At 45.7% G+C, this 16261-nt stretch overlaps 1 protein-coding gene across 5 annotated transcripts in view; it reads left to right on the forward strand.

The window, feature by feature from the left end:
* Positions 1-16261, forward strand: part of LOC128402714 (uncharacterized) — a 65774-nt gene that overhangs the window by 19195 nt on the left and 30318 nt on the right. For 4 of the 5 annotated variants that reach the window (XM_053367049.1, XM_053367050.1, XM_053367048.1 and 1 more), the window contains 9 exons: positions 284-427; positions 1713-1874; positions 4310-4425; positions 5518-5561; positions 6318-6421; positions 7355-7514; positions 10619-10720; positions 11689-11850; positions 13649-13742. In XM_053367049.1, the coding sequence (XP_053223024.1) occupies positions 284-427; positions 1713-1874; positions 4310-4425; positions 5518-5561; positions 6318-6421; positions 7355-7514; positions 10619-10720; positions 11689-11850; positions 13649-13742 (1088 nt within the window). The remainder of the gene's footprint in view (positions 1-283; positions 428-1712; positions 1875-4309; positions 4426-5517; positions 5562-6317; positions 6422-7354; positions 7515-10618; positions 10721-11688; positions 11851-13648; positions 13743-16261) is intronic. The other variant, XM_053367047.1, reaches the window with a different exon arrangement.

The following is a 16261-nucleotide window of genomic DNA, read 5'->3' on the forward strand; positions in this document are numbered from 1 at the left end:
CCAGGCACTCAGCAGGGGAGTCCTAGGCCCATCAGGTAAGAAAGGGGTGGGGTATCACAGTTCAAGGACAGAAGAAGAAACAAAAGAAAGAACAGGCCCAATGTGGCCTAAGGAGGGCCAGACAGGGAATCCCGGAGGGCCTTAGGTTCTCCATTCATATATTATGCCTCAGATTCAACAGGCAAATTGGAATGGAAAGTGCTCCATGCTTGTAGGAAGTAAAGAATGGTGAGGACCCTCTATTATTCCACCACAAATGCTATGGTTCCTTCCCCTCTTTTAGGATTTCTTGGTGGAATTAATACTTCAGGAAAGAGGGAGAGCTCAAGGGATCTGTGCATTTGAAAATGGATTCCCATCAAGACAAAACGGAACCAAAGAAATACTGGCAAGCCCCGTGGTTTTCCTTAGGAAGTGGATGGGAGAGGTAAAAACGAAGAAGCCAGCAAATCCTTTTTTGATATAGTGGGGAGCTTGTCAAATAAATTGTTTGCCTTTACAACTGAAAACTTTACTGAGGTGACCAGAATATGTTGCAGAATCCTATTAGCCACCAGATTTTAGACCCCGTGGAGGAGATTTCTCAAAAAGGTGAAGTTGTGTAATGTTTCTGGAGTGTGTCTGCAGCACCAGCTTGCAGCCACAAGGGGGCTGTCCTGCAGCTACAGCCACGCTGCTGTGTCCAATGTGTGCTCTGGCTCAGTGGATTCCAAATTCCCATCCTTCAGCTAATGTTATGGGAGAAACTCCTTCCCACCTTACCAGCTTGTCAAGGAGCCCCTAGCTGCAGAAAGGGCAGATTCTATGGCAGCGATATCCATTGTGCTTATAGAAAGTGGCTAATGTGTCATGAAGAGTAAAATAAACAATTAAAGGCTCCTGTGAGCGCCGCCCCCCCACCAGAGGGAGGCTGCTTGCTGTGTTTCTGCATGATTCACTGCTCTGGCAAGGTAAGATGTTCAAGCTGGAGCCTCACAGGGACAGGGTTCAAATGTTGCTTCAGCACCAGACTGTTCCTTAAATAGAACCACAGCTCAGTTTGGGTGGCTCTCTCTACCTGCAGTGAGATAAGCCTCTCTTGTTTAAGCCTAGCTTGCTTCAGCAGCTGTTGACTCATGCTAGTGGCTACTGCTGAGGAACTGCCAATCCTGCTATCTGTGTGATTGGATCAGCGAGTCACTCCTCCTGCACAAATGCAGAATAAATTACCCAGCTGCAGAGGGGTCTTCCCAGTGCATCTCTGCGTGATTCATTCCTCTAGCCTCCCAATCTGCCTTTGCTAGGTGCAGGTAACTGTGCCCTGACTTTGCATCGGCTGTGATTGGATCACATGACAGCAGAATTACTTGCCTTTTGAAGAAGCTGCCTGTTGTGTCTCTGTAAGAATCACCGCTCTGGTTCCCAGTCAGCTTCCACTGGAATTATGTGATTCCGTCCCACCTTAACATCATACGCAACTTGGAGAATTAATGTCCATCTTGCTCTTGCAGAGAAGCAGGGGAGTTAATTGCCTTTGGAGTGAAGAGTGACTTACGCAGAGTGGGATTGCCTCCTGTTTGGATGGGTCATTCTTGTGCTCACACATTCTGAAAATAAACCTCTTTTGCAATGCCCGCCTCCAATTTAGCTTTAGAAAGAAAATGGTGCCTTGGCTATGATGCATTGGAGAGACACTGGCACCAACATAAAACTGGCTTTCCTGTCTCGCACAGGGGTTTGTCGGTGTTCTGAACTTGCCTGCTGTCTTGTTGATCTGGGACCAGTTATTCATGAAAGACTGGAGCCTGCATGTGATGCAGAATTTCTGTGTCTCCATCCTTCTGTTATTAAAGGATTCGTTCATGGCAGCTGATGACTACCCAGCAGTTCGACAAGTGTGTATTGGCTTGCTTTCTATTTGGGGGCTGCAGTTGGATGGGGGGGGGGAGGGAAAGAATCTGGAATTTCGATTTCTTGCTCATATTCTTCCTCTTACTGGCTTCACTTCTCCCTGCCCACCCCTTCCTTTCTTCTCTCTATACATTGCAATAATAAAAAACAAAAGAACAGCCAGTGGACCACCTAGTCCACCTTCCTGCTCTCACAGTGGCCCCCCCAGATGCCTGTGGGAAACCCACAAACAGGATCTGAGCGCAAGAGCACTGTCCTCTCCTGAGGCTTCCAGCAACTGGTATTCAGAGGCATCATAGAACATAGCCATCATGGCCCGTAGCCACTGATAGGTGCTGCATGGAGAAGTATTCTCTTGTATCCATGTGCCACAACCTCAAGCATCAGCCAGGACTCGTGTCTGACACAGAGGCTGTGCACCATCCAGGCAGGACTTTGGAGGAGAAGTCTTGTGCTCAGGTCCTACTTGCACTTCTGGTTGGGACTTCAAGGATGCTGGACTAGATGGGCCACAGGCTCTTCCTGTGTTATTAAGCTACCGAGGTGCTGAGTACAGGCCCCCAAATTGGGAGCCCTTGGAGACAGAGACCTCAAATTAGGATGCCATGAGGCAGCAGCACTTCATGAGCCAGATTTTTTTATGGGACCGCCTCTCCTGGTATGCCCCGTAGAGGACCTTAAGGTCCATGAATAACCATAGTTTAGATGTCCCGGGCCCTAAGGAAGTCAGACTATCCTCCACCAGGGCCTTTTCAGTGGTGGCTCCGACCTGGTGGAATGCTCTGTCCCATGAGACTAGGGCCCTTCAGGATTTAACCTCCTTCCATCGGGCCTGTAAGACAGAGATATTCCACCTGGCCTTTAATCTGAATTCAGCCTGATCTTTTATTTCCCTTCTCTTCCCTCCCCCTCCCCTTTTATGAAGATTACCCACTCTGAGACCCCACAGCTAATTCTCCCCTGGCCTCATCGCTGGCCCAAATGGGACTAATTCAGCCAGCTAGCCTTGGTGATTATCTAATGCTTATTTCCCCTAAATTGATTTCCGAATTTTGAATTTTATTGTTATTCATGTTTTTATACTGTATTTTATGCTGCTTTTACAATTAAGTGTTTTAAATTTGTTGTTAGCCGCCCTGAGCCTGGTTTTTGAACCGGGAAGGGCGGAGTATAAATAAAAAATTATTATTATTATACCTCCAAAGAGCTACCCAAGGGTCTTGGGCTCCCCAGTGCCTGCTCCTCATTGCTGTCAATGCACAAAGAGGAAATGGATGGGGAAGCAAGGGGGTGCTAATTTCTGGGCCAGAGGACACTTCCTCGAGGAGGGCGGAGCTTAAAAGGGATAGTCTGGCTCAAAGGAGACAAAAGGTCTTCCTTGGAGCCAGTTGCCAACTTAGAGCTATCTGAGGTCCTGAAGGCTCCAGTGCAATTCAGCTGGATCTGCCAGCCTCGTGGGCTCCTGCTGGAGTTACAGCCCTGGGGAAGGGCTGTCACCCATAGAATCATAGAACTGTAGAATTGGAAGGGACCAAGGCAATCATTTGGCCAACTCCCTGCAATGCGCGAATATTTCACCCAATGTGGGGCTGGAACCCACAACCCTGAGATTTAAGTGTCTCATGCTCTACCGACTGAGCTGTTGCTCAATGGCAGATCATCTGCTTTGCATGCAGAAGGTTACAAGTTCAATCCCCGACAGCTCCAGGCAGGGCTGGCTGAAACTCCAGAAAACTGCTGCCTGTCTGTGTAGGCAGTACTGGTCTAGGTGAACCCAATGGTCTGACTTAGTATAAGGCAGTTTCCTATGTTTCTGTGTTGTTCCTGTGTCAGATGAGGATTTGGGAGACCTGGGTTCAAATCACAGTTTGGACCGGAAGCTCACTGGATAGCCTTGAGCCAGTTTCTCTCCCCTCCCTCCCTCTCTCTCTCTCTCTCTCTCTCTCTCTCTGGCTATCTTACCTTCACAGAGCATTTGTGGATAAAATGAGGTTTATTTCATTTCATTTCATTTTTAATTTAAGCAACTGCCTTTTTATACACAAAGCAGTTTAGAATCCATAGAAATGACAAAATATACAAGTATCACACCTATTATAACAATCTGATCCAGTGATGATAATGTCATGATGAGCTTGATAGCATCATTTATGTTAAAAAGAATAAGAAATAAACCTATTAGGAAATAAACCCATAGACAAAAACAATTCAGCCTTTCATAATAAATATTGCGGGGGGGGGGGGGAGCGGAACAATAAGGTGAGTTTGCAGAAACAAATCATATTTTTCAGGTGTCGTTTTAAGGGAGAGGAGGAATGCCTTTATTTCCAGCAGAAAGTGGCCTTGATGTCTATGAAATACTGATGATCCAATCTGTATCATGCAGAGTGTTGAATTCCTCTCTCCCTCTCCCTCTCAGGTGTTTCTGTCTTCAGCCTCCCATCTTCTCACAGCTGACATTCAAAGGGCTTGGATTCACTTACAGCAAGGGGGCTTGCCTGCTGATGTTCCTGGCCTTAATAGACTGAATCAAAGGTAGAGGACCACACCCTGGCTCAAAAATACCTACAAGGCTGGTTGGCAACCAAATAACAGTCGTACCTTGGATTCCAAACGCCTTGCGAGTCGAATGGTTTGGCTGCCAAACGCTGCAAACCCGGAAGTGGGGGTTCCGGTTTGCAAACGTTCTTTGGAACCCGAACGTCTGACATGACTTCCGCAGCTTCTGATTGGCCGCAGGAGCTTCCTGCGGCCAATCGGAAGCCACGCCTTGGTTTCAGAACGTTTTGGAAGTCGAATGGACTTCCGGAACGGATTCCGTTTGACTTTCGAGGTACCACTGTACACCAGGGATGGGGAACTCCTGCTCCCATCAACCCTAGCCATGATTGTTGCTGCTGTTGTTGTTATAGTTTCTTCTACTCAGAGTAGACCCACAGAAATTAATCGACTTCTGTTAGTCAAGTCTATAAATTTCAGTGGGTCTACTCTGAGTAGGGCTAAAATAAAGTGAACCCATAGGCATTTAGCGACTTCCATCTACGAAAATGGATGAAATGGATACTGCCCATTGCATCATAGTCACAAGTGGCTCTTCCTGCGTTAAAAGACACTGGCTTGGACTAGATGACTTCTGGAGTCGCACACTCCTAATTTTGGCATTCCAATCGTTGTGCGGGCAGCAGCACTCTTAAGCCACACTTTCTGCCCACTCGATCTTCCTCCTCTTGCTGAGAAAACACTGTGGTGCAGCCATTCTCTCATTTGACTTATAAATTAAGGAGAGCAATTCTAAATCCTTCAGCCACAATGAATATTTTATACTGGGAAATTATGCATGCCTGTCTGTGCTGTGTGCAGAAATAGTTTTGCGATGCTCATGTGTGTAGTTGTGGTTTTTGGTTGTTGTTTTCAAGTACAAATGCTGGACTCTGTTGTTCCTGCTTTTGTTTTTCTGGGATGTGTGTGTTTTTCACAGCAGACTGCAGAATAACTTTAATGAGCAAAAGTAATTAAAATGAGAATTTAGCTCTGATTGTTGCCTACTGCTCCCTCCTCTTCCTCTGTGTACTGAGAGGAGGAACTAAATTATGAAAACCCACTAATTAGCACTATTTGCATGTGCAGGCCGCTTGTGGATCTGTCTCCTCCGAGGCATGGCTCAGCAGAAGGTATGTAACTCCCCCCCCCCCCCGCAACACGTCCTGTTCTAGGTTGATGCTAATACTGAAGAACACAAAAGAGAGAGCGTAAAGGTTAAAAGTCCCTGCAGATCACAATAGCTGGCATGTCTTAGCAGAGATCTCAGCTACCACAACAATCATGACTTACTCTACTGTGTATTGAGCCTTTCTAAAGCACTCCGCAATCATTATTAGATTTCCTCTGAAAAAAGGGTTTTAGACACATTCAAGAAACTGCAGTGCCTGGTAGAATAAGCCATGCTTTTTGTGACAGTGGGCGCCTGCTTCTTTTCACCCCCTCCAGGCATGGTATTCTGCAATTACTGGGCCAGGCTGGTGGGCTGTTGTCACTGCTTGTGGGTCACGGGTGCAACAGTTGTCTTGTCTTGTGAATCACCTTGATTTGAGATCTTTTGACGAAGGGCCACAAAAGTGGGAGAACCGCCCCTGCCGCCCCAGAACATGCATGTTATAAAAAGTTGCAGGATTTCAGCAGGAAGTTATGGAACACGCACCAATTGGAAACAGAGCAATATATCCGCCCCAGAACACAAACAGCATCTCAAGCGGGATTGCAGATAATCAGTCCACTATCCTCATGAATGCAAATCATCATGAATGGACAATGAAAAGGACATGGGGGGAAGGGGCTTTTGTTTTTAAGGTGCCAAAACACACTTTATTGCTTTTGCTGCCCCTCTGGAAATTGGTTAATGATGATCTTTTGACAATTTGTTTTCACAGCTGGAAAAATGTGTCTGGACCCTCGGGAAATCTCGCCAACTGGCGTGAAGGATATTTTATTGACGGTAGTTTTACCAGTTCCTCGGGCTGAGACTCGCCACAGTGTAAGTAGTAAATTAATTATATGGGCATGGCAATAATCTTTAATTTACCAAAGAGAGAAGTCAAGTGAAGAGAGTTGGGGGTGTAGATAACTTGTTTTGAGCAAAAGCCATGGCAGGGGTGAGGGACCTGGGGCCCACCTTGCTGTTGTTGAACTCCAAATCCCATCAGCCCTGGTCAGGGATGATGGGCGATGGAGTCCTACCACATCTGGAGTCCCACCCAGATGAAATCACATTACTCGTTACTCTGCAATTACTATCTTTTAATGTTTCTAATTCATTCGATTTTTTTTGTTTCAATTTTTATTCATTTTAATATAAACCCAAGCAATAACACCATGACTCAATATAAAGCATAAAATGCAGAACTGAAAACGGGAGTACACAAAAGCGGTACCATGATACAGATTAAGAAATACATTTATATCCAGTATCAAAGGGACTATAAGTCTTAAGTCGTGTCCTCAATTCCCTTGGGGAGGGGATAGAAAACATAGCATGATTTTGCAAAATGCTATACCTGTTGTCTCAACCAGATCCATTTGCAGTGCAGGTGGAAGAGAGTGCCCGTAAGTTGTATGCTGCCATCCCAGAGCCCCTCCCTGCTAACCTTGCCCCACATAACCACTCCACCCTCCCACATGCCACTGAAACAGGGTTTGAAAGCCACTGCTCTATTGTAATGGGTCACACCAGTTATGACCAGTGATATATTTTCCTTTGTTTGCTGACTTTATCGTACATTATAGCAGGATGGACTGAAGACTTGTGCCCTTTCAGTAATGCAATCACAGGTAGGCATTGGGAAAGTAATGTTTTTCCCCTGTGATTAATTAAATTGATCTGCACAGTGACCCATTCGTTGTAATGTAGAATAATATGTCTTGTTCCTTTTTTTCAATCCCCACCCCCCACCCCACTCCCTTCTCATAGAAGTCTCTCTTTAAAAAATTTGATCCTTCTGCTGTGAAGTTAACAGTTTCAGTGTTTTGTGGCCCTGAAATGCTGCGTTCCAAGACAAGCTCTTTCATCTCCTCCCTTCTGCGGAAAACCCAAGGAAAAACAGAAATGGGATTTACTCTTCAGTTCAGTGGTATGAAAATGAACAAGTTGCTGAGTATTTTTAATGGTGGAAGGTCATTATCAGCCAAACTACAATAAATAGCTTGCCCTTCCCCAAGCTGGTGCTCAGCCAGGGAACATCAGCTCTCCAGTGGATGGTGGTCCACAGGTTGAGAATGAACTCTGTTTTTGGGAGAAAGTGGGTGGCCCGGTGTGAGGGATCCCCTGGTCCTGAACCAGGTAAAGGGACCCCTGACCATTAGGTCCAGTCGTGACCAACTCTGGGGTTGCAGTGCTCATCTCGCTTTATTGGCCGAGGGAGTCAGCGTGCAGCTTCCGGGTCATGTGGCCAGCAGGACTAAGCCACTTCTGGCGAACCAGAGCAGCACACAGAAACGCCGTTTACCTTCCCGCTGGAGCAGTACCTATTTATCTACTTGCACTTTGACGTGCTTTCAAACTGCTAGGTTGGCAGGAGCAGGGACCAAGCAATGGGAGCTCACCCCATTGTGGGGATTCGAACCGGCGACCTTCTGATCGGCAAGTCCTAGGCTCTGTGATTTAACCCACAGCACCACCCGTGTCCCCCTGAACCAGGTAACTGTGCCCATAAAAGACCACTTGCACAGCCCGGGAGTCGTTTTGGACTCACAGCTGTCCATGGAAGCACATGCAGGTCAAATCTGTGTCCCGGGCGGCTGTCTACCAGCTCCATCTGGTATGCTGAGACCGTACCTGTCCGCACACTGTCTTACCAGAGTGGTACATGCTCTGCTTATTTCCTGCTTGGAGAGGAGATTATTGTTTTGTTTTTGTTTTATTATGTATTTTGTGTTCTCATTCTGTTGTGAACCGCCCTGTGGTCTTCGGACAAAGATCAGCATACAAATTTAATAAATAATAAAAAACACTAATGATGATGGGAGTTGCAGTCTGTCATCCTTGGCAGCAGTCCCGTGTTCTTTCTGACATGTATGTCCGCCTCAAAAGAATTAAGTTATCCCCAGAAAATCTGTCTGCTGAATAAATTATGAGCTAATTTCTCCCTGCTTTTTGTAATATACTGTGCAGAACAATAAGTTGCTGCTGAGATTGACTAATGGCTGGAAACAAATTGAGAGGTTTAATTAAAGCTCAAAAGCTATTTATTGTGAGAATACTGCAAATCAATAGAGAGTACTGCTGTTATACAACCAGGCAGTACATAAAATATCTTTTTTTCCCTCCTTCCCCCTTCCCTCCCAAGCTAGTCCTGCTGAGGAATTGGAAATGTTACGCCGTTTGCAGTTTTTGTCGGTAGGAAGTACTTAAGATGAGAAACTGACTAAAGGAAGGTCACAGCCAACTTAGAACTGAAGCCCAATGTGGGAGCTAAGCCGTAGGCCAGGGATGCAGATATTGTTGGACTACAACTCCCATCATCCCTGACTGTTAGCCATGCTGACCTGGTCTGATGGGAGCTGGAGTCCAGCCAAAATCTGGAGGGCCACTGGTCCCCCAGTTTCTGGAGTGGGAAGCTTTTACCCCTGAAGTATGTTTTTGACCAAGCAATGGTTCTTAGTATTTATATAGCAGGCTAATCCAAAACGTAGGGAGCTGCCTTTGTGCTGTCTCAAGCCATTGCTTTACCTAGTCCAGTATTGTCTGAGAGGCAGTAGCTCTTCAAGGCCTCAAGCAGAGGGGTCTTTCAAATCACTTGCTGCCTTCTAACTTGAAATGCCAGAAACAGAGATTTTCTGCATGTAAAGCAGGCCACAGATCTTCGCTGACTTTGGTCCCCATCATTCTTCACAGAACTGTAGCGTTGGGAGGGACGTCAAGGTCCAACCCCCTGCAATGCAGGAATTCTGCCCTCTTCCTCTGCTTAATTTATTTAACACCTTCCGGGAGACACCTCAATGCGATGTACAATAAGAACAACTTGAAAACAACAACAAAGCCCAGCAGATAGATAGATAGATAGATAGATAGATAGATAGAGCAAAATAGACACCAATGGCAGAGACCCATTCATCCAGCTGGGAAGGCTGAATATCAATGTCTTCTGTTTTTCCTGGAAAGTGCAAGTACAGTGGGTGCCTGTCGTATGTTGAACAGCAGCTATTACACAAGGAAAGCCCTGCTCCTGGTTATGGTGGGGCAAGCAGGCTTCTGATATCTTTGGATTTTTCAGGAGCCTCAGGGACCTGCTGGGTATATAAGGGCGAAGGTTGTTTCTCAAGTTACAAATAAGCTATAAACAATCAGAAATCGGCAAGAAGCTTCCTTGCTTTCCAAGTGTTTCCTTGCTCAGTACAGTACCAGGGAGAGCCCTTTCTGCTCTCCTGTGCTTCTGAAGTCAGTGTGGCCTTAGGGAGAATCCATGAATTTTTCTAGGTACTGAATGAGGATTGGGAGAGGTCTAGGGCCCCACTCAGCAGCTCCCCACACCACCCCTAGAAATCCAGCAGGGTTGGCTTACCACACTTGAATTAAATAATGCATATGACCATCTAAAGACGTGGGGGTTAGTAAAACCATTGTCCAGCTTCTGAAACAGGGGTGACTAACCTGCGGCCCTCCATATGTTGTTGAACTACAATTCCCATAGGTTCCAGGTTCAATTCCTTGCATCTTCAGGTAGGGCTGGGGGAATTTTTATTTATTTATTTTATTCAAAATTATTTTATTCAAATTATTTTTATTCAAAATTTTATTAAAACAAAACATATTATCCAGAAACCCATCATCCTTATTTTTCCCCATTTTTCCTCCCCACCCCCGACTTCCCCCAGTTCCAGTCTTTGATTTCTCTAAAAGTGCTGTTTTCTGCATGTTACAAAGTTGTATAGATCCTCAAACTATTTAGCTGATTATTATCAATAAAAAGTTTGTGAATGTTTATTCAAAGGGGGGGATTTTTGTTGCCTGAAACCTTGGAGAACTGCTGCCAGCCAGTGTTGGCAATACTGCGCTAGATGGTCTGACTTGGTATATATTCCAGTGAATTCTGTCCCTTCAAAATTAGCCACCATAATCCCTGGACTGGGGAAAAAAAAACTCTTTATTGGCTACAAAAACTGCAAATCGTTTCTAAAACAAAGTAACACAACGGTCAAATACTGTCCCTTGTCTTTTGTTGTTCTTGTTGTCAAGAATCATTTGCATTTGATTCCCTGGACCCAACAGCATTCGTAGGCGTGCAGGACGCAAAACCTTACATCTTGTTGAAGGTCACGTACAGTCCTAAAGGAACAGGTAATGTCTTCTTTGGTGGGCACAGTTTGCATTCTCCCCACACACAGTATCTGAACGGAGGATTGTTTGGGGCAGCCCCTGAGCCATGGAACTCCCTCCCCACAATGGTGCATCTGACACCTTCATTGTATAGCCTTCATAGAATCATACAGTTGGAAGGGACCCAAGGATCATCTAGTCCAACCCCCTGCAATGCAGAAATCTCAGCTAAAGCGCCCATGGCTGATGGCCATCCAACCTCTGCTTAAAAACCTCCAAGGAAGGAGAGTGCACCACTGAATACAAAACTCCTTTACAGTGGTACCTTGGGTTACAGACGCTTCAGGTTACAGACGCTTCAGGTTACAGACTCCGCTAACCCAGAAATAGTACCTCGGGTTAAGAACTTTGCTTCAGGATGAGAACAGAAATCGTGTGGCGGTCGCAGCGGGAGGCCCCATTAGCTAAAGTGGTACCTCAGGTTAAGAACAGTTTCAGGTTAAGAACGGACCTCCAGAAAGAATTAAGTTCTTAACCCGCGGTACCACTGTACTCTCATCATTGATATCTAAATTTTAGGACCCACCTTATTTCTGTGATTTTATCTTGTTTTGGACTGTTGCATTTTAACAGTTGTGACCTTGGGATCTTAGGGTGAAGGGCAAGTTTGTTGTTGTTGTTGTTAATTCTGAGTAGTTTTGAGCATCAGCAGTGCCACCTCCTCTGTTGGCTGTAAGTAAGGAGACAGGTAAGATGGGGTCTGGCTGAGGGCAGAGTGAGCCTAGTAGGTTAGCACCCCATTCCCCCTAGTTCACCAGTCTTAACTATCATCACACTTGCACACAAAATAGCCCACAAAAGAATTGCATTTAGCCCTTGGTTGCCCTCTCTGGGACTCCTGTCTTCAGAGCTGCTGCTGCTGCTATCTGGTTTGGTTACCCCCAAAAGATCTGTAAACCGACTAAGAGCCTCGTTTTCCTGCTTTACAGATTCACTGGCTCTTGGGTGGCAGAAAGTGGATGTGTTCCAGCAAGAAACGACAGGTTCTGGAATGATCTGGGCCCCTAGGGAATTTTCACCGTGCGTGCCTCTGAATCCCGGGGAAGTGCCTGACGCTATAATGGAGTGTCCTTTCAGACAGCTTCCCAAAGGTAACAGGGTCATGGGTAATGGGTGAAGCTATGGTTTATAAACCACACTTTTTAGCTAACCATAGTTAAAACTGATCATAGGAACCCAGCCTCATGGGTTCGTATAATAATTTTGGTATAATAAATATACCAATAATATATATATAATATATAATATAATAACCAACAATAGTGTTGGTGCTGGGGCTGCAACCATAAATCCGAAACATCCAAATGTGGGGCTCCGGGTGGGGGCCCTGTTCCCTACCACTTCTTTTATTTCTCCTTATATGGGCAATGACCACATCTTGGCATCAGAGCTGAGGATGTGTAGGAACTCGCCCAGCAACAATGCAGTCAGGTCTGGGGGATTCCCTGTTGGCCATACTTCTGCCTCTAGCCACTATTGGCCTGGACAACTAGTGTTGGGATTATGGAAATGAATGAAAGGGCCGGGGGGTGGGCAGTTGCAGAGCGCTGGTTTGGTTGACCTGACCAGCACATTCCATCACACTACAGAGAGATGTTGCTAAGATGGTGCTATTTGAGAGAAACCCCATCAGACCTGGTGGGACTTAACTTCTGAGTGGACCTATAGGATTGGGAATTCTAATCTGATGGGAGCAAAGTAAAGATTGAAGCAGGGTAGTCTTATTCTGGATTATTTAATCCAGAACTTTTTTGTATCTGGCTCCAGTATGTGGCCCCTAGCAGATTACCTCTAAGGGAATGTGGTGCTTGGGGCCAGCCCTTTCATTGGGCAGAGTGAAGCAGTTGCCTCAGGTGGCAGGTGCTGGGGGCACAGGAAATGATGAGGTGTTTGTGCTAACAGCCTACCCTGTACCTCCTAAAATAACCTGCTGCGGGTACAGTGGAGGGCGTTGTTCTCATGTCAGTATCAAAGCGAGGTCATTTCCTGACTTGTCAATATCTACAGGTAAGATTCAGTCATATATTGGAAAATCCAGGTTGCACAATTGCAGGTGGTCAGGAGTTCTTGTGCAATAAATTCACTTCTCTCCAAAGGTCAAACCTTTTTTGCAAATGCATGGGGAAGTGTGGGACAACACTTGCCCTGACACAATGGTCATCTGACCTCCCCTCAAACAAATCAAAATGAATGCTCATTCAATAGCCGCCTAATCTCCCTGAAAGCAAATCAGGTTCAATGCTAAATAAAAACAGGTTGTCCAAGTGCAATCTAAGATTTGGCTGCCGGTCTAGTTGGCTTCTGCATGTGGAATAGAAGCAGGGGGAAGGCATATATTGAACTTGACTTTGGGCAACAAAATGGCTTGGGCTGGCCCTGGGTGCCCTCAAGACGGGGCAGAAGTTTGCCCAGCCTTGCAGTGTAGTGTTCTACGCCTGACACCCAGAGGACACCTATACTGCAGAGTGTTCCCACGGTTTGAAATCTGGGATTGAACCCACCTAGGTAGTGCCCCTTGTAGCCTGCTAGGTCTGAGTCTCAGTACAATCATGACGGCCACACACTTTGCTCTGGAGTCTCAGCCAATAAATGCCCATCTGGGTCTCTTTCCAGAGAACGGATAATTCCTTTGAGGCAGCTGCCAAAGGGTCTGTAAAGGGGGAGCCAATTTCTCACTTAGAGAAGAATAGGTTTTCATTTAATTTTCTTAATTGATCTTGTGCTGCTGCCGCCTATTTAAATTTGCCTGAGTGATAACTGTAGCTGTGCTGGACTTGACCTTCTGACAATAATTCTTTTTCTGTGTGAAGAGTACAGTGTGTGTGTGTGTGTGTGTTTAATTGTACTAGAAAGTAGAGGTGCATTGCAGTAAATCACATATGTTTCCAGATTTTGCAGAGGGCCGTTCAACGATCCAGCTGACGGTGTATGATGTTGCCAATGAAAGACGAAGACTGCAAAGCCACCGCTTGAGGGAAGAAAGGTAACCACTGAAACTTGGGGGGAACATGGCTTGGATCGGAAAATACTGGCTGCATTTTATTTTTCTAGAAGGCTCCTACCCGGTGTTGCTCTGGAATTCTAAGAAACCAAAAAATCAGTGCAGTTTTGAAATCAGTGGTTAAAATCTGTGCAGTTTGGTTTTTTAAAAATAATTTTATTAAGTTTTCCATTTAACAATCCAATCATATCACATTAATTATTCCAAATTATACCAATACATATCATAAAGTCCAAATATTTTGCCAAATTATATATTTTTGTTGGGGGTTCCCGTGCTTCGAGTTCAGTAAGGGTCCAGTCATCTCATATTTCTGCTGCTTTTAGTGTTCACCAGTCCCATCTTTCAATCTTCTTGTTGTTATCCTTTTTCTTCTTAATAGCCTCTGAGTTGTTTCCACATGCGAGTTAAAGTAAGCAATATTATGCTTCTGTGTGAACTTTGCAAGGCTCTCCCTTTTTTTTAAAGCTGGTCTTTTGTTTGCAGTAAATCACACACTGATCCAAAAGTCCTCCTCGAGCGGCAGACGCCATAATTCTCAGTTCCAATGAAATAAAATCTGTGCAGTTTTTAAAAGTTCCGTCTGCCATCTTGATTCAAAACTATTGTATCCACACATAGATGAAAACCTGCACCTTGATCTCACGAACCAGCCTGCAAAATTTGATTGCGTATAGTATCTCAAGAGCTGTCAAAATGCAAAGCGAGCAAACAAATTTCCAAAATATTTAATATGTTGTTATTAATGCGAGACAGTACTGCTTTTTATTTGACAAGCTTCTGTGCTGCAAGCAGCAATCCCTTTTTAAAGCCAGCTTCTGGTTTCTAAAAAGCAAAAGAACGCCAAACTAGTTCCCTGTCTCTGCCCTAAGATCCTTGTTCTTTCCTACCGAAACCATATCTTGCCATGCAGTGTTATATTTATGACTCATCTTGGGATTTATGGGGCCTCTCTTGATATATTTCTCATCTAACTAGCTAAATAGCTCACAGCCGACACACACAACTCTCCCTCGTTGAACATTTTCTTTCTTGTCATTTCTGCCAATTTATCTGCAGATTTACGGCCCCCCTGACTTTCGCAGGTTTGAAAATTAACGCCAAAATCAATACGGCGTATAAAACGTAAGATGATTTTACTGTAAATTATTTTGCAAGACGTTGTGTCTGGCATGGGGCCTGCCTTGAAAAGGGGCGCTAACGTGTATAAATGAAAACACAAAAGCGAGTGTTTAAGGCACAGAAACCGCCTCGTTCTCCAAAACCCCGGCAGCTTTGAAGTGGGAAGCCAAGGCGGTGCTTTTACGGCACATACCAGCGGGGAGGGGGGAACTGTGCAGCTTGGGAGCCTCAAAAGTGAAGCCAGCAGCTGCACGAAGTTTTATTTTTATTTTATTTGCCGGTGTCAGTCAGTCGTCTGCAAGCAAAACAGATTGGCAGGAGGAAATGGTTCCTGCCGCACCACATGCTATAAATGGAAAAGTTGGTAAAGTTTAACGGCTGAGAAAATTAGCAAGTTTCCTATCTCTTGGGCCCCAAGTGGAAACTGCACCTTTGCAGCAGGGGAAGGGCAGTGGCTCAGTGGTGCAGAGCACACCCCTTTCATCAATGGGGTGACAGATGTCTCAGCCAGATCGCCCTCGCATCCCAGCCCTTTCATGCAGGAGATCCCAGTTCAATCCAGTTGCAGGATTCTGGGGAGTGGTGCCAGAAAAGACCTTGTATAATAATAATAATAATAATAATAATAATAATAATAATAATAATAAATTTATTATTTATACCCTACCCATCTGGCTGGGTTTCCATAGCCACTCTGGGCGGCTCCCAACAGAATTAAACAGGGCTGCCTTCCTATGTCTTCTAAAAGTCAGATAGTTGTTTACAGTGGTACCTCGGGTTACAGACGCTTCAGGTTACAGACTCCGCTAACCCAGAAATAGTACCTCGGGTTAAGAACTTTGCTTCAGGATGAGAACAGAAATCGTGCTCCGGTGGTGCGCGGCAGTAGGAGGCCCCATTAGCTAAAGTGGTGCTTCAGGTTAAGAACACTTTCAGGTTAAGAACAGATCTCCAGAACAAATTAAGTTCTTAACCCGAGGTACCACTGTATTTCCTTGGCACCTGATGGGAGGGCGCTCCACAGGGGTGGCTTGAGTGATGGCCAGGGGTGCCACAAGCAACACTGGCCCCTGTCGCTCTTTCCTTCCCTCCCTGTTCTGGTGTTCTCTTGTGTCTCTGCCTCCCAAAGGCTTGCAGAGCTGTTTGTTGCAGCAGCCCTGGCTATAAGCTCCCCAGGCGAATGGTGGCTCTGGGGCTGGCCAGGGGGTGCTTCCCAGGCCCCTATGGGGCAATGGGAGGAGGCACCTCTCTTTGGGGCAGGAGGGCAGCTAATAGACCAGGGGTGGCAGCTGCAGCTGCCCAGAGGACTCCCAAGGAAAGGGCAGAGGGAAGAAGAGAGGAGGCTGAGGGAAAACTCCACAAGGGAGGGTGTTTGAAAA

Source organism: Podarcis raffonei, chromosome 15, assembly GCF_027172205.1.
Source record: "Podarcis raffonei isolate rPodRaf1 chromosome 15, rPodRaf1.pri, whole genome shotgun sequence".
Taxonomy (NCBI): domain Eukaryota; kingdom Metazoa; phylum Chordata; class Lepidosauria; order Squamata; family Lacertidae; genus Podarcis; species Podarcis raffonei.